General features: G+C 38.2%; 1 protein-coding gene across 8 annotated transcripts; it reads right to left on the bottom strand.

Annotated features, from left to right (window-relative positions):
- Positions 1-259: 259 nt before the first annotated feature.
- Positions 260-20488, bottom strand: LOC138711819 (exopolyphosphatase PRUNE1-like). 8 transcript variants are annotated; one of them, XM_069843102.1, is made up of 8 exons: positions 20306-20480; positions 19599-19828; positions 17706-17971; positions 14394-14629; positions 8486-8644; positions 5128-5287; positions 2071-2181; positions 260-659 (listed from the first exon to the last, which is right to left on the bottom strand). In XM_069843102.1, the coding sequence occupies exons 1-6, from the start codon at positions 20339-20341 to the stop codon at positions 5129-5131; spliced, it is 1086 nt and encodes a 361-aa protein (XP_069699203.1). In that variant the 5' UTR covers positions 20342-20480; the 3' UTR covers positions 260-659; positions 2071-2181; position 5128. The 8 variants fall into 8 exon arrangements, with proteins under 8 accessions (XP_069699203.1, XP_069699183.1, XP_069699177.1 ...); XM_069843082.1 differs by having other exon boundaries at positions 2066-2181; positions 14388-14629; positions 20306-20479; XM_069843076.1 differs by having other exon boundaries at positions 14388-14629; positions 20306-20479.
- Positions 20489-21970: the final 1482 nt, after the last annotated feature.

Genomic DNA, 21970 nt, shown 5'->3' with positions numbered 1-21970 from the left:
GCAAATTTGCCGTCATTAAACAGAAACCAAGATGGAGATTTCATTGCAACTAATTAGAAATTCCTCTTTCAGGTATGTAATAAACGATCTTCGCACAAAATAATGTACGATACACGAGCGGTATGTTTTCTTTCAATTGTCGGAAATTAAAAAAGCTCAACTACGTTTTGCTTTTTCAAACTTTTCCTCGAACATGAAAACTTCAACAATCCGCTCTTGTAACGCATATTACTATAACAGGAGGAATGGCAGATCTTAATGAAGCAAACTAACTAATTACATGTTTTAATTTGAACTGAAATTCACTGTACAACATTTGAGACACAAAATACAGAGGCAACTTTACAAATGTCTTTCCTTATTAGAACAGGCCTAGAAATATTTAAGCTGTATTCACTGCAATAAACACACCACACTCATTTTCATTGTCAAGTCAAGCTTTTGAATCCTGAGTATAAAAATTCTTCTTCAGTTTTTACTTATAATGAGACTTGAACACGCCATGGGGTTCAGATGTGGGGTCCCTGTTACACTGCACTGTCAGCCACAGTCCAAGGAAACGATGAGACGTAACAGACCATGATGATGATGGTGATACAACTCACAGAAATCTGCTGAGCTACCAATGTCACTGTTTCTGCCTGGACACTGTCAGTCATCTGTAACAGAAGCAGCTGTTAATATCAGTTTGTGTACCACGTTAATTGGTGGAATACAATGCACTGTTGCAGTGACGTAGCCAGGGGAGGGGCAAGTCTTGGGAACATCATTTGGCAAATGTGCCTATAACTTACATTTAACATATTTAAAAAAAACAATAACAACTTAATTGTTGTTTAAGGGGAAGGACCTACAGGAAATCTCTTTTCTCTTATTATTTTAAGTATAGCCTCTATTCTCCTAACATAGTTTCATATCAATGTATGAAGCCTTTCAAATACAACATTTTCACTTTTGCCCTTTATGGTACAATCACAGACATAAAAAATGCAGCATTATAAAGTAAATGATACATCTGCTCTCAAGAGTATCACAGAATCACAAATCTTGTCTTAAATGAAAGCTAAAAGACTGCTAATCAATTTTGTTCGATGATTTTTAGAAATTTTAATCTTCATTTTGTATTTTTATGAACAGAAAGAAAAACTGTAGTCTATTTTTAACTTATTCTTTAATTTGCAATTTGACAATTTCCTCTTACAGAATTACTCATGTATAATGTAAGAATATCTTCTGAAAATTTTACCGAATTATCTCTATTATAGTCTGAGATATCACATATTAAAATATGTTGAAAAATGTAAAATAAACAGACTCCGGACATTCAAAGGCACTGGAGTGCAGTGGCTATTTAAAAATGGAATAAAAGTAATTATTTTCTTCCTAATGACATTGAAATTTCGCTCAAATGAAGTCAATACTATGAAGTATTTTTAGGCTAAAAATAATAATAATACAAAAATGTTAATTTTGACACATATTAGGCCATTCCTGTAGGTCCTTCCCCTTCATATTGTGGATTTTAGACTCCCCAGAAGTTGCTAATAGAGCAAACTTCATTGTTCATCGCAGAGTGAATCAACAGACACCAACGATAAATAAGCTGCTTAATCTAGTTAATGTGCTTCATAATTTCTTTGAAAAACAAAACATTGGTCAAGTTAGAACAATATAAAGGGCATAACTGAAGGCCTCCCTGGAATAAGGGTGTAACCAACAACACTGCAATTCAAGTTTCATGATAAAGGAAAATAATTTTAGGGACGTATTTCATTATGCCTTTATTTACTACCACAACCATTTGACTAAACAAGATAAAAGTTCATTTTGGTATTGAATGCAATAATTTATTATTATAAATAAATGCTTCAAAACTACTTTTTCTCGTAAATCACTTAATTTAAGAATTTGATGTTACATCATTTTCCGGGGAGTTCTTCAATTGTGGAGCATAACAGTTCAGAAAATTCTGTGTTACGACAAATATACTTCTGAATACCATATTTACTTCTGTATAAGTCCTGCCCTACATTTGTTGAAAAAAATAATAATAAAAGAAAGATACCATACTCCTGAACTAGGTGTTTGAAAGTTTCCATGCAGCACAAGTCAGTACAGTGGTTGTTCACACTCATCTTATCTGCATCACGTAATTACAGTTCGTGTCCAATATCGGGATACCTGGAAGCAAACATCATCTGTTGTAAGGCTTCAGAAAACAACTCTGATTCCTACAGCAGCTTCATATTATATGGAATTCAGACTTTATTGTTCTGAAACACAGTATTGCACAGTTTTATGGCATAATATACCGGTAATGTGGAAGTGGGGATGAAATTTACTTTAATCAAAAGGGAGAAATAGCCGCCATCTTGATTCATATATCAACCTTTTTGGCTCCCTCGGCAAGGCAGTGAACCACATTGCCGGCTCATTCTATTTACAATATCTCTTCTATAGGCTCCACGCATGGTTTTACGACAAAATTTGGAAAAAAATATGGGGCTTGCATATGAGTGAAGAGGGTAAATGAGAACCGTTTTTGCAAAAAACTTGCTAACTGAAAAAACTAAATTTTACAGCAGACACAAAAAACTGAATGGAGACGAGTAGGTTATAGGTGCAACCATCACACTTTGCCACACTACAATGAAGAGAAATAATTCAATTTCACTGAGATAACTTTAACATCGTGTAGAGGCCTGTTTTATGTTAACGAATCCACCAAAATCTCAATTTCGCAAATTTTGCAGATAGCAAGTTTTGCAAAAACGGTTCTCAATTATACAGAGGAAAAATTACACAACTGAAAGTAAAATCATGCCTAAATATAAAACACGAATTTATAACCGAACCTTGTTCATACAATTATGAACTCGTGTTCCTAAACGAGTACACAGTAGAGTTGGGTCGATTCGTGAACGAATCGTTCATTCGAACAGCTAATAATAAAGAATTGTAAGAATCGATTCATGGTATCAACGAATCGTCGTTCAAAAGAATCGTAACGAATCGTCGTTCAAAAGAATAGTAAGGAATCGGCATGGTTTCGTAACCCACGATTCTATTAGTTGTTTGATGTAACCTGTCAACGGACATTTCCGAACCGTGCCAAATGCTCCCGAGCGAGAGTGAAATCAAAAAATGTACTGCATTTGTTAAGTATGGAAAATAATGAACACGAACCTGAAATTTGCATAGTTAAATAGAGATGTAATGCAAAAAATGTACTTCGTAATAAGGTTCAGTTGATAAATTATAATTTAGAGACATTATCTTGGGTCATACTGAATGGTTCCAGCCAATGAGAAAGAGACAATCCAATGTCTCACCTCTTATGCCATCTATGCGAGAGATGTAGAACGTTTTTGTTCTACGCGTGGTTTGCAAAGGAAAGTGTCTTGCGACGATTCAAAAGAATAGTTGGAATCGCAGACTGGGAAGAATCGTGAACGAATCGTTAGAATCGATTCGTAATGTGTGATTGAATCGTTGGAATAGACTTCTGAAAAAGAATCATGTTGCCCAACTCTAGTACACAGACTGCAACTGAAATAACCCTGTGCATTGGAAGGGACGACAGAGTACATGTAAATCAATAGAAAACCTGTATTATATTTTGTGATTAAATACAGAAAATAAAGTTGGAAGTTTCAGTAGTCTGGCAACTCTTTCTTCTCGTAATACACATGTAACGAAGTCAGAACTGTCGCCTTAGCAAACTACCCTTGTGGCTACGAAAGTAATCTGGTGGCATCATTCAGTAGCTTCAAATTATTTGTTTTAAAATTAAATTTACACAAAAACCGTCCACACTATTGAAATGCGCCAAGGGATAAATGATTCTTTATTGGATTTGTATCAATACGGACGAAAATCACGATCCTACTCAGAATAGTAACCGAATAAGAGAGTGTTATATATTTGGGAAAAAAAAAAAATTTTTTTCTGAGAAAACCATGGACTTTCCACCAATACAGTATTACATACAGCATGAAAATCTGCGGGGTTATTCACTTTCTCTCGGTATAAACATATAGTATACCAAACAGGAACAGATTAATTATTGTTTATTTATCATATCATGCAAAGTTTTTGTACATTTCCAGGTCATTCGGTTTCTTTTGTACAGACTGTAAAATTTGTCCTTTGTCAGAAGAGAGCCAATTGTTGATCCATAGGTTTGTAAAATGAGACTTTACTGAAGCAAAAGCACTGGATAGAGATATCACTTGAACAGGTCTTGGTTGCAAATATGTTGCCTGTTTTGCAATATCATCGACTTTCTCGTTTCCAGGTATACCACAATGACTAGGTATCCATTGAAATGTTATTTCCTTTTGGCGTTCTTTTAGTTTACTTAGTTGTTTCTGAATTGGAATAATTCTATGTGCTTATAGGTTTGGTACATATTTAATTACATTATATATAGCCCCCTTGAGTCGGTAAGTATGCAAATAGATTTTTCAGGAATTTGAGTAACACACTGAAGAGCAGCATCAATAGCTAGCAATTCAGTGTCAAGACTGGAGGAGGATGAACATGGTGTGAAATAACTTTCCTGATATTTTGGAATATAATACCCTGCTCCTGACTACAGTGGACTTTATGTTGTCGGCAAACAGCTGGATACATTAAGAAGAGTGATTGATCATATCATGCAAAGGGTAGAGTGAATAATTTCAAGGAAAAATTGTTCCGGGGCCGGGTATCGATCCCGGGACCCTTCGCTTCTGAGGGATAGCTCAGTCGGAAGAGCGTTCGTGCACTAAGCGAAGGGTTCCGGGATCGATACCCGGCCCCAGAACAATTTTTCCTTGAAGTTATTCAAACCTGCTTTACAGGCAGCTACTACCTGAAAGCCAGATTTGTATAAAGGGTGGAGTGTTACAGTAAGCAGATACCACACGTTGCTTGCCCTGTTTTTGTATTTCAGGTGGTCTTCCTCCATTTCTATGATTCTTTTATATGTCACAAATTTGATGTGATCGGTTTTACTTTCCTCCTGTACAGAGTATGAATTACACATACCGTAACTGATTCCATGCATGAAGGACATCGTGATCAACCCTACAGGTGTTTTCTGTTGCCCCATCTTTCCTAATGACATGCGACTGGCGAACTCACATCATTGCTTGCTGACTACGCACTCCCGGACTACAGGCAGGACTTGTTTACGAGATGCCTTCACATTCAACTGTTTGAACAGCTGAAGGCCAGGAATCAGGTTGCTGACGTCTTCTAGCTGCAGGACGGGATCTGTACTGCTTTTCAGACATTCGACAAGCTGCAACAAAAACGTTAGCAAAACACTCACAGACTTATTTACTTACTGAACGACTATACAAAAAGCACAGTGGGGGTGACTGAAGAGTTCTCATCATCAGGTTGATGCCCACATGAGCACACTCTTTTTCAAAGCACACGGCCTGCAACACACATGCTATGCAGTGGTGCAGGTAGTCATTGCAACTCTTCTTCTAGTCCGAATGCCCCACACTCACGAGGAGCGTACAGTGGATGATCACTGTCACTTCATATTCAATGTAGTGAGAACTGGGGGATTTCCACCACGTGCCTGATTAGTGAGGTGAGTTCTTGTCCCCAAGCTAAGCACAGAACTCCAAAGCCCAACATTGGCAATGATCTCATAAAATATCTAATTGCTCCACAATTCTAGAATGGTTATACTGATGTAGCAATAGCTTTACTTTAGGAACTGAATACAGCATTAACAACATAAATAAGCACATGTGAACATGCAAACCACTAGCAGCAATGCAAACAGCTTCACTGAACATCAGACAAAAAGTAGTAAAATATTCAGATTCAAAAGAAGCCATTGTCAATTACAAAAACAAATCAACACAAATCGTAACGAGGTTAATTAACGCAACAAGCAAACAGATTCTATTGTATTGTATTTATTAACATTCCATGGTATTCATACCTTGCTTACAGCTAGAATATGGAACAAGTCAAAAAACTTAATACTATTATAAAGTCTTAATTTATAGTCACAGTCTAGATGAAATATATACAGACGAGATTTACAATATAGTCTACTAGTACAACACAAAGTTTTAGTGTCAATTTCATGAAGCGTTATTGAATGTCATGAATTCACCTACAAAATAGAAGGCGTGAGAAATTAGGTACTTCTTTAATCTGGCCCTAAATAATCTTATGTTTTGAGTTTCATTTTTTATATCGATAGGGAGGCTATTAAAAATTTTTACTGCCATATAACGCACTCCTTTTTGATAGCACGATAGACTTGCCGATGGAGTATGAAAGTCATTTTTGACGTGTATTTATGCTATGAACTGTTGAATTAGTTACAAAGTTTTCACGATTACATACGAGGAAGATTATTAATGAAAAGATATACTGACAAGCCATGGGCATTATTTGTAGATCAGCAGTAGCACAAACAAGCAAATCAACAGGTTAAAGGAGGAGTCAATATAAAACAGAAATTGGAAGTCCACAAACAAATACGTAATATCAAAAATCATTTTTAAAATGAACACAGAAATACAAGAACAAGAAGCAAATTTTTAAGAAACCGCAGTAAAATTTTGCATGCGACTGTCTTCCATACTTGCCAACAAGATGAACTACAATTATTGCTGTAACATTTGTAGTTTATTTAATTTGTTTTTACCTAAAAAGCATTAAAAATTTAACTTCTCATAAGAAATTAAAAGCAAAATGCTTCTCTGAGCATGCCAGGAGTACAAACTACATCACTGTAAATGCAGCATGCGATTTATATTGATGGAAATATTTCCATAGTGTGTTGGTTTCTATTCTTTTGTGACAGCATTAATATGAATTATGAATAAAAAAGGGAGACAGACAACAATCTTGTTCATCTCCTTCATTTAGTCAGAATGAATACATCAATATTTTAGATATAAGTTGAATATTGATGTTATCACCTGCTAAGATGCATTATCATTTCATTAATACATACATACATACATATTGTCGGACCATCGGATCTGTGCCCCTTCGGTGCTGTCGTCGTTCTTGAAAAAGTTAACGCCTGTACCCACTCCATTCCACCCGCTTTCCTCCCACCACATTAAACAGCAGGCCACGAACCTTGCCGAATAGGGCTGTTGCCAAACTTCTGTCAAACAGTGTCATAAATAACTGGTCCTCCATGCTACAATATTATTTCTTTCAATCAAAATACATCTTGTATTTCTACATTTTTTAAACCTAAATCCCGTGTCTCGAATCACTTTCCGTAGTTTTTCTGTCCAACCTTGGAAATTATTGCTTCTCTCGCAAGCTTCAGTAATTTCTTCAATGTTGAAACTTCTTTCTGAACAGTATAAACTTCTTGTATCTTTCTTCTTAAAATACATCGGTTCATATCATCTACAATAATTAAAAGTTACCTTGGTCTGTTCTTCCCTGGTGATTCTGGCTTTTCATCTCCTGCACAGACTCCCTCTCTCCTGATTTTATTTATAAATTTCTATATAAATTACATAAAATGTTGTATTATTAGTATTAGTTAAGTAAATAATTTTAATACATAATCAAGTGAAATAAAATAAGCCTCACCTGTGATAGCAGCTGCTCTTTTGGTTGCCTGAATTATAGGAAACAGATACTGACCTGTTTGTTTCTCTTCATCGCAAAATGCTATTACGTACTTGCTTAATAATATTTCTTTTGCCACTCCGTGCTACAGTATTCATGTTGAGTTGACAACACTGGACTGCAAGTGCAAATATTGTAAACAGTCCTGCAAGAAGGCCAAAATTGTGAGTAGTGGGGGACAGAAAGGGAGAGAGATAGGAATGCAGGGAGAGAAATGAATTATTGAGGCTGAGAAGGAATTAGGGTTCAGTTCGCATATCTTACGGGGGCACAGATCCGATGGTTCAACTATACATACATACATACAGTAGTATCTCGGTTATACACAATCCATTATTTATATGTAGTTCTCGTTTGTACATAATTATGTACAACTCCTGGCAATATATCATTTAATTGCATACAAATTAAATTCTGAATTGTGCATACATAATTCGCCTTTTCTCACAATCCTCAAGGTCAGCTGCAGACCGCTGGCTCTTTACATCAGATCGCAGGACTCGTACTAATAAGGAGCAAACTGACATAGCCAAGGAAGCCGTAGGCATACTTCCCAATAAGAGATATTTTGGACACCGAAAATTAAAGATAACTAAAGCTATTGAAAAAATATAAGAATACAGCAATGTAGTGGAGTACTGCCTACAGATATTACCAGTGTAATCAATAAAATATTTTAAATAGGTGGGAGTAAAAGAACAACATTATCACATCAGGGGCAAATATAACTTGGTGACTTAACGTACAAGTTCACAAGGGTGCGACATAGTGCAAAAACCCTGCAGTTTCACACCACGAAATAACTAAGTTAATACATATTTTATATTTAACATCTTCTTCAGACAAACAAGGACCATAAAATTACCTTGTGAGCTGCCTCTGGTGCTGCAACATGGAACACAGCGATGTCTCTCTGTATCACGCCGCCCTCTATGTGAAGACCCATCACTACTACGATGTTCGTTTGCATTTCTGCACAAAACTCCTTCAAGGCTTCCATGACGTTGGGGCGTGTCAAGAACTCCTGCAATATCACAATTCACAGGCTTCACGATGCCGTATGTTGCAAAATTTACACAAAAACAAGTGCAATAAATAGGCAAATTCATGAATCAATAAACGGATAACTAAACTTACAAAGTATTGCATAGTATACGAAAATAATGTGTAATTATTTGTTATTCAATGATGCTGTATGAAATGCGACATTATCTAGCTTTGGTAGTGAGGTAAGATTAGCATCACACAGTTAAGAAAACATCGGAGTGAACCCAACCTGCTGATCAGCCTACCAGCCAGGAAGCACAATCAATATTATGAAGTAACATAAACAATTAAATGTGTATTACGTACTGAATGTAGTTTCTAGACACACACCTTCATCTCAAACAGCAGAAATAACTAAAATGCTCTCTCAATTAATATCACTCAATAAAAGAATTGTATTCCAATGGATACCATCCCACTGTGGAATCCTGGGAAACGAGAATGCGGATGCTTTAGCAAAGAAGGGCAGCACTGCTACTTACAGACCTGTTACTAAATCTACGTATTACTCTGTGAAGAGATTTATTAAATCTACATACTTAGACTTCAACAAACAAAATTTGATAACACAATCTCAAGGGAAAAAATGGAACTCTCTGCATCAAAATCCACAGTTGATTCCCGATTTACCACGAAAATCGTCTGTAGCTGCATTTAGATTGGCAACAGGCCATGATTGTTTGGCCAAACACCTGCATAGAATTGGAATATATCAGTCCCCTAACTGCCCATTGTGCAACTCAAACCAAGAAATGGATTCGGAACACCTCAAAATCTGTGCTTCAGTGGCTGGTCATGACAATATCTTTGAAAAATATTGGAGTGCAAGAGGTCAAATGACTTTATTGTCAAACGCCTGGCATTAGAAAACAACAACAACATTTGCTCAAATTGGACTGAGGAAAAATCCCGGAAAAAACCTCAACCAGGTAACTTGCCCTGACCGAGATTCGAACCCGGGTCACCTGGTTTCGTGGCCAGAAGCGCTGTTACTCTACAGGTGTGGACCTGACACATGTCTAACAGGGTTAAGAATGAAAATGGTAATTTGTGTTGGATAAACAGAAGCTGCAGAAACCTTGCTTCTGTGTCTAATACAGAAGAGAAACCAAATTATGAACAACGGGCTGCTGAAGACCCAGAATTGTTGGATGTTGAAGTAAAATATCACAGAGCACAGGGAGAAGAAAGGATTCAGTGGCGGTTCCTCGGGGGAGGGAAGGGAGGAACGTCCTCCTCAAATTTTTCTTCTTTTGAAAGTAAATACCAAATAAAATATGTGCCTTGAAATTCAAAGAAGATTTGATAACTTTTAAGTTTACAGCTATAAGAAAACTTCGGTTGATCGAGTTTTAAACTACGCACGCTCATGTGCTGCTAGAAAACTGTGAGAAAGATGCGAGATTGTTTGTGTGGAGGAAAGGCTCTTCATTCCTCCTCTACTGCAGTTAACACACATAGACAACAGCGCGCTAGCGGCCAGAGAAAGAAGCAGAGTTTTAAAGCAAGTAAATGAACGGAGAGGGAGGAGATCCTCCTCTGAATCAGCGCATGGGCGGGAAATAGAAACCGACTGGTCGTGCAGCAAGCTCGCTACCGCTGCCATCTAACGATGTTGCATTTAACCGGACTATAACACATCTAGGAGGAGAGACAACAAAAACAGTTTTAACGCAACGCTATGAAAGACACCATGTAAACTTTTATTTTTTTAATTATAAATAAAAATATCATTGATTGCACTTTATATAGGCTACTATTCATGATTTGAAACTTTCATGGATAATTGAAAGTTAAAGTCGGGTTTATATAAAACAAGGAGGAAGTAGTTCTACCTTAGTATCACAGATCTTTTTGGCCCCTGAAATTCACTTCCATTCATTGTCTACTAGACAGGGCAACAGCCAAGTTATCAGTTTTGTGCAATATATTTGAAATTGAAAGTAAGTAGGTACTCCAAACTAGATTATTTTTAACATAAAAAATCGGCCAAGGGCAGCTTTGAACAATAATGATAGTATGACTTTACAAGAATTGACATTCTTCAAAAGCATGTGATACTGAACTTGTAAAATGTACATGTGGCAACACAGGCCACGTGGGTGGGTGCAGTGTTCTCGCTTTCCTCAGATTATTTCCCATTCCCATTTACGTAAAACGGTTCCAGTTACGAGTTAGTAGCTGGTCTCTTCCAACACGTGTGATGCTGTAGTGTGCTCAAAAATGCTACGAGGTTGTGAATTTCCTTGTAATTGTTAATTTGTGCAATTATTCAACAATGAATGGAAGTGAAAACATTATATATTTTGGACAATTTAGGAAACTCAGTTTACAAGAACAGATTATTGCTATACAGAAGGGAAGGCCAACCCCAACACTACCTGGTATTACATGTATGCATGTAGGCTAATTTGTAGCATGTTTCATTCAAGGAGGTGTAATTTCGTGCTGTTACCTTCTTTCCTCCTCTTAAGAAATACGCAGGAGCCGCCACTGAAAGGATTGTTTGAGAACTGTTAAAACATGGTCGAAGGGAACTATACCGACAATTACATGAACTGATATTAGGCATTTGGCAGAGAGAAACCTTACAAGAAAACTTGGGGAGAAGCCATCATAGTGTTAATATTCAAGAAAGAAGGTAAACTAAGATATGAAAATGACAGGGGAATTGCTTTGTTGTCTACACCATTAAACATTTTTTACACAAACTGTGTCAAGAAAATTGAAGTCATATATCGCAGAGAGCACTGGACTATGAAGTTAAATTAATGGAGGAGAAATCTACAAATACCAAATATTCATACTCAAATAATGTCAAATCACTGAGAATTCAATAAGGAAGTGTGTCTTATGTTTGTAGACTTTTCAAAAGTATATTATGATAGCATAACAAGAGCACATGCACCACAAGTGAGTGGACTTCCTGAGAAACTGACTAATGTCACAAGATTGTCCATTGCAGAGACAAAACGTAAGAAGTAGTCAGAAAGTTTTCCAGTTAGTACAGCAAGCAGGTGACACTGTCACCACTACTTTTTAGTTTCGTTTTGGAAAAAGTATTGCACATCTCCCCTTTTGGCCTAAAAATGGGACAAATGAAATTCCATGTATCAGCATATCAGATAATGATTTATTTATTTTGATATAATTAAGGCTATCAGGCCTTGTCTTCGACACGAACACAAAAATCAAACTATAAACATAGAATAAAGGCACACGAATTACACCTGCTACAGTAACACACACTAATGAGCGAAACTAAATTTAAGAGGCTGAGATCTTTATTGGGAAAACAAAGGATGAAATTACAGTTGCGTATAAAGTAGGTTTCTTTCTATATAAATGTTGAGAGAAGCAGTACAAAATGGACCAAAATCGAAAAAAATTGAGCCATTTTAAACCTCGACTTATCCCAGCTAAACTTAATTGGGTTTGGCTGCGAACATTCTTGCTGTGTTCAGAACTGTATGCCGGATGAGAACGGGAGTGCTGCACAATATGCTTATGCCAGCAATGCTTATTACGAAAATGGCGATAGCTTCGTGACTGCACAGTCATCTTTTTTTAGTAGGTTATTTTACGACGTTTTATCAAAATCTCAGGCTATTTAGCGTCTGAATGAGGTGAAGGAGATAATGCTGGTGAAATGAGTCCGGGGTCCAGCACCGAAAGTTAACCAGCATTCGCTCATATTGAGTTGAGGGAAAACTCTGGAAAAACCTCAATCAGGTAACTTGCCCCAACTGGGAATCGAACCTGGTTTAATGGCCAGACGCGTTAACCGTTACTCCACAGGTGTGGACACAGCAATCTTAGATTAACAATCCATGCTGTTGAATAAATGGATCTGTGTCTGGAAGCTCAGTTGGTACATTTAACCAAAGGTCTCGGGTTCAACAATTTTTCCCTCGAAATTATTCAAATCAACTTTACAGGGAGTTATACCTGAAAACTTGATTTGCAATCCGTGCTGTTGTTAGAATTGGCAACATTGGCCTGAGTTAGTCTCTCAGCTGGAGTTTAAAGTCAAGTGCAGGAGAATAATCGAAGATCGTAATTAGACTTTAATTTAAAGTAACATTAACTTTTTGAAGGAGTTTTTAACAGCTGTTTTTGTTTTTACCGTTATGAGAAAAATATAACGGTAAGAATTACTATAATCAGGTTCTCAGCCAGGTGAGTTGGGGATTTGCTTCCAAGCTTTCAATGCCTGGCTCTGCTATCTTCTTCAGGAAATGAAGTTAGTGTCGTGGGACCATGTCTAGCCATGTCTACTGACTGCATGGGCCCACATCACTTCATCCCTGAAGAAGATGGCAGAGCTAGCCGTCGAAAGCTTGGAAGCTAATCTCCAACTCACCTGTCTGAGAACCTGAGAAGAAACGCTGGGAAAGCCTCAAGTCATACTATAATCGTTTTTCATATTTATTTAACTTACCTAACCTAAAAATGCAGAAAATAGGAAATATTAGAGAATGCTGGGTTTGCAGTGAGAGACCTGTCCTTAGATAGAACACTGCAAATGAATTAAATGAACCCAAAAATGTTCACATTTCATTTTAAACGTATTTGTACTGTTAAAATTTAAGGATTTCATAGATGCCTAAACGATGTTGTGTTCCAGAATGCAAGTCTAAGTGCGATCAGGCAAGCTTGTAACAACATTTTCATTCCCCAAAGATTAAAATAGAAGAGAAGCATGGATTGGTGCAATACATGGAAAAGATTCGACTTCTATCTTTTCCATAGCTGTGTGCCTCAACCACTTTGACGATAAAGATGCGATTCTTTATGACAATTATTATAGACACTTATGAAATTACTTCTCAGGTATCCTGAACAATGCGATGCCCCGTAACTCAGTACAAGAAAACATAACATAACCCAAATTCTGGAAGAGAAGGCATAGAAATGAGGAAAGAAAAGCACAGGTATTGAAAATAGATGTAATAAGTGATTAAGAAATGATTTTAATAGCTTTGCTGACAAATTTAAATATGTGAGAATGGCTCTTTACATGAAATGATGATTATGTATGGCTATATAAATTAAACTGTGATGTCACTGATAATGGCAAAAGCGTAGTATGTAGCAATGTGATTTATGTATGTGTATCTAATGTCTACCCACTTCACTTGAGTAACAACCTAAATTAAAAATATATTTAAAAAAAAAACAGTGAGATTCCTGCAAATGATTTGAAGCATGTGCAGAATTCACTTTGAAATCTAACAGAGAGTTGGTAGAAGAACAGTGTGTGCAAGGGTAGCAATCTATATATTAAAATAATTGGCATAACTGTTTAGCTTTTACTTAAACTGAAATATCTCGAGACCTAATGGGATGTTACACATTATGTTGAGCCCCAGTTTACTTGATTCGGTCAATTTGTGCCAAAGTTATAGTGGAAAATGTATTGGTTCAATGTGTAATTCAAATGTAGACTTTCTATGAAGAAGACGTTAAATGTTAAAAGAAACAGAAAATTATACTTAATCATGGGGTTACTTATGTAGACATAATTCATATAAGATGAAAGTATTGCTGCCATTTTGTTATTCAGCCATTAACAGTTCCCAGAGTGAAGACAGACTGCAGAATCTGCACCTTGACATGAATACTGAGGCCCAAGACCGATTACTGTCTTCTGGATTATAAAACAGAGCAGCGTCACTGCCAAGATAACAAAGAATGGAATCGGTTCTGAAGACGCTCACCCTCACCAGGATGGGCAGGCCGGGCACTGGGATCCCAGACGCCACCTTCATGTCCTTGAGCAGCAACTGGCCCGGAGACAGGGCGCTCACATCTGATCGGGCCGCCAGCAGCTCCGAGAACAATTCTTCCCATTTCTGGGAGCCAGCGCCCCTAGCCTCCAGCTGTGCCACCACCTGGAGGTCCAGCTCTGTGGTGCGTTCCGCTGCTGCAGAGAAACATGCCGTGTCCAGCACAATGGGGCCTGCAACAACAACACTCATTATACACCACATGCGGGATCTTTCAGAAGTAACGCATAATTTTATTGAAATTAAAATTGAATGAGAGAATTTTAGGCTGAAAGCTCAGACGTAACAAACCCTGTACTTCGAAAGAAACATTTTTATAGCAACAAAATATTTTTACGACTACTGTTGTGCAAGATATGACGTCATCGAGAAAATTTTGAAATAACACTATATTTTTTATATCATCATGACGGCCAGTTCAAAAGAGAAACAACTCAAAATTTTAAGTTTTCAGAAACTTGCATTTTAAAGTTTTATGTTGCCCTTTGAGAGAGGAACAGAGATTAAGGGTGTTTAAGAATAAAGTTCTTAGGAAAATATTTGGGGCTAAGAGGGATGAAGTTACAGGAGAATGGAGAAAGTTACACAACACAGAACTGCACGCATTGTATTCTTCACCTGACATAATTAGGAACATTAAATCCAGACGTTTGAGATGGGCAGGGCATGTAGCACGTATGGGCGAATCCAGAAATGCATATAGAGTGTTAGTTGGGAGGCCGGAGGGAAAAAGACCTTTGGAGAGGCCGAGACGTAGGTGGGAAGATAATATTAAAATGTATTTGAGGGAGGTGGGATATGATGATAGAGACTGGATTAATCTTGCTCAGGATAGGGACCAATGGCGGGCTTATGTGAGGGCGGCAATGAACCTCCGGGTTCCTTAAAAGCCAGTAAGTAAGTATGTTGCTGTAAAAGTCACAGGATCATTGAAATGACTCCAAATTCTGTTAATGATGTTTTATATAAACTGTAAGTTTCGAATTAGAGTAATTAACAGCAACATGAAACTCTAAAATTAAGGCTTCTCAAAACTTAAAATGGTGAGTTGTTTTTGTTTTGAACTGGGCCATCGATTTCTGAAAGAGCATTTTTTTTTTTTTTTTGGGTATCCAGAAATGCATATAGAGTGTTAGTTGGGAGATCGGAGGGAAAAAGACCTTTAGGGAGGCCAAGACGTAGATGGGAGGATAATATTAAAATGGATTTGAGGGAGGTGGGGTATGATGATAGAGACTGGCTTAATCTTACACAGGATAGGGACCGATGGCGGGCTTATGTGAGGGCGGCAATGAACCTTCGGGTTCCTTAAAAGCAATTTGTAAGTAAGTAAGTAACAGAGGAAGTATGGCTGCGGTTACTATGGTGACAACTTTATTGCTGATACATTTTGCTGGTCCCTGTGTTATGAATCCGGTTTTTCGATGAAATCAACATAAAACAAGATGTTCTTAACAGGAAATGAGAGAATTGAGATTCTGACGATGATACATGATAGGCTTTGGTGATAGAAGACAAACACAATAAGAGCTATGCACACTTTTCATCCAAATCGGTTAATCTATCTCTCAGTCAGCTGTGAGTAGAATAGAAGCGAAATTCAGAGAACATGGATATTTCAAAGACATAAAAAGATTAGTTCCTGGTAAGAACATCCTGTGTTATTCTGATTTCGTCAATAAAACTGTTTTCAGAACACAGGGACTAACAAAATGTTTCAAGAATAAAATTGTTTCCATGTTCTGTATAAAACAAAATGAAGTATTACATAATAATTTGCTGTTTCAGATGATATAGAAAAGAAAGAAAAAAAAAGAATTATAGGGTGTCATTTACAAATGTTCTCGATGACGTCATAACTCGGACAATAGTCGCAAAAATATTCCTTTGTAAATTTATTTTATTTTTTTTATTGGGTTATTTTACGACGCTGTATCAACATCTCTGGTTATTTAGCGTCTGAATGAGATGAAGGTGATAATGCCGGTGAAATGAGTCCGGGGTCCAGCACCGAAAGTTACCCAGCATTTGCTCATATTGGGTTGAGGGAAAACCCAGGAAAAAACCCCAACCAGGTAACTTGCCCCGACCAGGATTCGAACCCGGGCCACCTGGTTTCACAGCCAGATGCTCTCACCATTACTCCACAGGTGTGGGCTTCTTTGTAAAGAAGGTTTGATGCATCTGAGCTTCTTGTTGAAAACTCCCCATTCAATTTTAATTGCAATTGTGGATTAATTTTGGAACACCTCGTATAAAAACTAAACAAGTAAGTCATCCATTACTTAACTGTTGGGCACAGCTACCATTGGCAGGTCAACTGCAACAGCTGAACTATTAATTCTAATCATGCATCTTGATTATAACTCAATTTATTGTAGATATAATAAGCAATATACACTTGAACAAGCACTCAATTGCAAGGATAAGTACATACATGTGTAGAAATTCGTGAGCAAAATACAATAAATAGCTACTTACATAAATAAATAAGTAATAATAATAATGATAATAATAATAATAATAATAATAAAATAATAATAATCCGTAGCGCTACAGCCCGTGAAGGCCCTAGACCGACCAGCCGGCTGCTGGCCTCACGCCCACATGCCGAAGCAGAGGTGAACGATCATCCAACCACAATGGAGGTATCGTGTGGTTAGCACGATGATCCCCCGAGCCATTATAGCTGGCATTCACAACCAGATTTCACTACCTATCGTAGCTCCCCAAGTGCATCACGATGCTGGGTGGGCACGGTCCCATACACTGGCCGAAATTTCATCTCCCATGAGGAATCGAACCAGCGCGCATTCTGTAACGCGAGTCCTTGGCAGGATGCCTTAGACCACGATGCCACGGCGCGGGACATAAATAAGTAAACGAATATAAAATATATATTGTAAAAATATAAACATATTCACAAATGGATAAATACAAGTGAAAAAAATGTAAATACATAAACAATTATTAAAGTATAAATACATAATTAAATAAGTGGATAAAATAAAAAAAATAATATAGGCAAGATCTATAATAGCAATATATGTCAGGCCCTCTTAGAGACCCACAGGATCTCCATTTCATAAGACAAAGATGAATATGATACAGCGAGGTGCAGTCATGAATTCAAAGAGGAAGGTAGAGTTCTCTTGCCGTCCGGACCTCACCACATCATGCTGAGTGGATGCATATTACTTCCTTGAGCTGGCTTTGAACCAAGGCTATTATCTTGTTGAACTCACTCACCATAGAGCAGCGCAGCTACCTGGGCATCCAGCAGATGTGGGCGGCGTGTCAACACTTGGTTCGCAACCAGAGTGGCGCACGACCCCACCGTGGTCAGGATCACATTCTGCTCTGTCCAGTGCCATGCTGGATCCTGCGGGTGGTGGTCAACGACCTCAACAACGGCTCCACGCAGGCCCTGGGTCTCTGAGGACAACACGTGGTGATCCACCAGCGTCAGCTCAAGCTGGCCTGACTCCAGCAGACCCTTCAGCTCTATCGTGTCGCTGCAATCAGAAATGAACCACATTAACATCTTCACATTCACGGTTCACAGGAAATAACAGATTATTTCAAACCATCTGAATCTATCCACAAAGAGTTAATAAAAGAACTTTTAATAAAATTTCTCATCAGAAATAAATGTGTGGATTTAAATACCTGACAGTCTATTTTGTTCCTGAATGTAAAAAGAATACAATGTATTTACCAAACGCATGTGATCTGCATACAATAAATGAACACCATGCACATTTTATTACATATTAAAATAAACACAAAACCAATTTTTTGCTTAAATTAATACTATACTAGTTTTTCATTGTGTGTATCATTCCAAGCTGTGTCTGAACAGCGGACATTTATTAACAGCGAACACTTTTACGATCTGCATAGATGTCCTTTGTATCATTAGCGTCAACCATGAACAACTTGTCCCAAATAATCTCATTTGTAGATGATACAAGTGTGATTATCTGAAGGAAACGCTCTGATCATTTTATAAACACACAGTGCAGTGCAAATCAAGCTTTCAGGTGTAACTCCCTGTAGAGTTGATTTGAATAATTTCGAGGGAAAAATTGTTCCGGGGTCGGGTTAAACGTACCAGTTGGTAGAGCATTGGTACGTTTCAATAGCCGGCCCCGGAACAATGTTTTCCTTCGAAATTATTCACATAGTACAGTGTTACAACTAATGACTGCACAGTTCAGTTAGAGCAAATAAACCAGCATTTAATACTTATGAGGAACCAGGGTAATCAAATTCAGTACATATGGTAGTACTTAGTTATCCTAGAAAATTAGATTACATCTCAAGGGATTTATAAGCACACACTTTCTCCTCCGTTGGTCTCAGCTGTTTTTCTTAAAAGAAAAAGGAGTTCACTACTTTTGTATTACGGTCACTGTTTAATAACCTTAAGAGAAATGCGATGAAAGAGTAATGGAACAGAGGAAAATTCTCTCCGGTGCCGGGATTTGAACCCGGGTTTTCAGCTCTACGTGCTGATGCTTTACCCACTAAGCTACACCGGATACCACTCCGGCGTTGGAGAGAATTTTTCTCCCTTCCATTACTCTTTCATCGTATGATTACGCAAAATATCTGCATGGAAATATCATATGTACTTCGGTACATTAAATAATATATATATGATATGCGTAAATCACTTGTGATTTAAGACGGCGCTTATTCCGCCGGATCCCGGCCAACTAGTCACTCATAACGAGTGCACCTCAGCACATGTGTGGACTTCAGTCCTTCGTTCATAGACATCTATGACATAGTGCAGAGGGCGGCCACTAGAGGGAACCCACCGGCGCTGGGGTGGTATCCGGTGTAGCACGTAGAGCTGAAAACCCGGGTTCAAATCCCGGCGCCGGAGAGAATTTTTCTCCGTTCCATTACTCTTCCATCGTATGATGACGCAGAATATCTGCATGGAAATATCATATTACTTCGGTACATTAAATAATATATATTAAGAGAAATAGTTGAAAACAGAATTACTAAAATTTCTCCATACTCATATCTCGTACTCAATTATGAATTGTTTATGCTAGGAATTTCTTTAGCTCACATGTGGCAGACATCAGAAAGCTACACAATGGCGAGCCTCCACACATACTCAACCGGAAGACAAGACGATCTAACGGTATGCCGTTCTTCCTGAGGAAATACGTGACTTCTGTCCTCACAGGCAGCTCCCTCTGCAGGATGTTGAGCAGTGGAATAACAGCCGTGCTGGGTTCGACCTCGCTGTGGAGCAGGTATGCGTACACCAAGGCCGAGATGCACGAGTCCAGGTCGCACGACTCGTTGCCCATGACGACCCTGACTGCAGCGTACCTGTGCAAGGCAGTCTGCAACAGAAAGAGGAAAATTATCTAATTTCAGGAAGAGGCCAAGTAAAAGAGAAACTTATTATCCGGGGCAGTGAACTAACGAGTGGACAGACGCATGATAAGAATTTCATGATACTGAAAATTGTTTAATTGTGCAGATTTGTCTTTTACTTCGTAGCATATTAAATATAGGGTGAAACGAGCGTTGACAGACTTCCGCAGACTTCTGACTTCTGCTGCATTCAAATAATTATAAAATACGATCATTTGGTCCAGGGAGCATCCGTTTTTGGTGCAAAGATAATTCGTTTGGCGTGTTTCTTAATTGAAATTAACCTAAGTGGGTCGGTGTCTAATTCCAAAATCGGCGGAAGTCCCTCAACGCTCGTTTAATCTTGTATCGGTCTCTACACATAACCAAACAAATTTGTCGTACAAGAAAGACAATTGAATTTCGCAAATAGTTATTCACAGTTCTGTACCTATATCACTTACCACCACTTGGGATACATACTCCAAATATTCATCCATATTCTAATATTGGAAACGTGAAGAATCTATTAACAGATACAAAACAGATCAGGACAGAAACCCTTCCGTCGCGATATTTTGTTTCCTCTTTATGAAGAAAAGCGCACAATGTGAACATGAGGTGGGAGCAAAACGCAATCTGTGTTTACGTCTCCACCACCGCCGTCTCGATTGTAATATATGCAATCCAGATGGCGGTTGTCTCCACATATTACGAATTTTGCACCTTCAAACCGACATCTATTAGGAACTCTGATAACTAATCGGTGTAGCTACAGGCTGGAAGGTCCTGGGTTCAAGTCCGGTTGGAAGCGAGATATATCTCGTCAAAACTTCCAGAACTGTAATTCCTGTAACGGTCCTTACGTCAGACACCACTACATGCTGTGCAGCAAGGGAGACTGCATTCGGCGCAGAAAAATGTTATTTTTCACATTGCGCGCATTTATTTAAGTAATTAGGTTAAAATGTAATGTTTATTTAACGACGCTCGCAACTGCCGAGGTTATATCAGCGTCGCCGGAATTTTGTCCGGCAGGAGTTCTTTTACATGCCAGTAAATCTACTGACATGAGCGTGTTGCAGTTAAGCACATTTAAATGTCATCGACCTGCCCCGGGATCGAACCCGCAACCTCGGACATATAGGCCAGCCAGCGCTATAGTAACTGAGCAAACCGGGCTGACAAGTAATTAGGTATCAGTATATCTGACGTGAAATAATTCTTTGTTCGCATCTAGAATGAACACCCGGTCTGAGATCCCTAGTGCGACGGTAGAATTTCAAACACTTCTGTAACAGCACTATGAGCCACAGCCGAATACTAATGTTATTAGTAGGTAGGCCTACCGTAACTTGTGTAACCAGGCGCAGTGATGCCAATTCCTCTCACTACAAGGTGCATAAGTTGCGTATAAAATTAGCCATGCAACACAGCCTCTCTCAGTAATATCTTGACATCGTAACCAGCTACAGACCTCTGCGACCACTTGTTTGATTTGTAGTCATGGTAATATACACGTACGATATACTTTGAATGAACATTACAAAAAAAAAAAAAAAGTTGTAGCTGGGACTAATTTCGGAATGTCGCTTCATATGAAGAGGTAATTACATGCACTTCATTATTTACTCTCCACTTCTAAACCAAAACAAAATAAAACACTCAAACCAATGCAAACTGTACGGTAGTTTCACTCCCGAAAGTGGGTGACGTATTTTATGTCAGTGTATCCCTGATACAGTGCAGATTTTTTTAAATTTCCAGAACAGTCCCAAGGTTCTACTCTGCCTCCTAGCAAATTGATTACCGGGTCTTCCTTAGGGGTAAAAGTTGGGGCGTGGTGCTGACCACACCACACCACGCCATTCTAGTGGTCATGAAAGCTTGGAACACTACCTCTATGCCTCCCACGCACTGTCATAGCGTATACTGTTAGTTCTCAAGTCGTGGACCACTGGTAAACCTGTTCGATTATGCAATTAGGTTGCCGGCCTTCCTTATATTACTTCCTTGCCTTTTCCGTTTCACTGTAGATCTCCATTCTGGGAGAAGAAAACATCAGACTTTGTCTTGGCAACCATAAATGATGTTCTCTTATTTTACAAAGCCTGCTAATTTCTAGACAT

Source organism: Periplaneta americana, chromosome 2 (assembly GCF_040183065.1).
Source record: "Periplaneta americana isolate PAMFEO1 chromosome 2, P.americana_PAMFEO1_priV1, whole genome shotgun sequence".
Lineage (NCBI taxonomy): Eukaryota > Metazoa > Arthropoda > Insecta > Blattodea > Blattidae > Periplaneta > Periplaneta americana.
The sequence above is the reverse complement of the archived record's forward strand: the minus strand, read 5'-3'. Positions and strand labels throughout refer to the sequence as shown.

Coding starts and splice junctions, on each gene's coding strand:
- LOC138711819 (XM_069843093.1), bottom strand. CDS start 20,341: ATGGATGAATATTTGGAGTATGTATCCCAAGTGGTG. Junction 17,972..19,598: donor TTAGATCGTCTTGTCTTCCG/GTTGAGTATGTG, acceptor TTCTGATTGCAG/CGACACGATAGAGCTGAAGG. Junction 8,645..14,387: donor GCCTGCCCATCCTGGTGAGG/GTGAGCGTCTTC, acceptor GTGATATTGCAG/GAGTTCTTGACACGCCCCAA.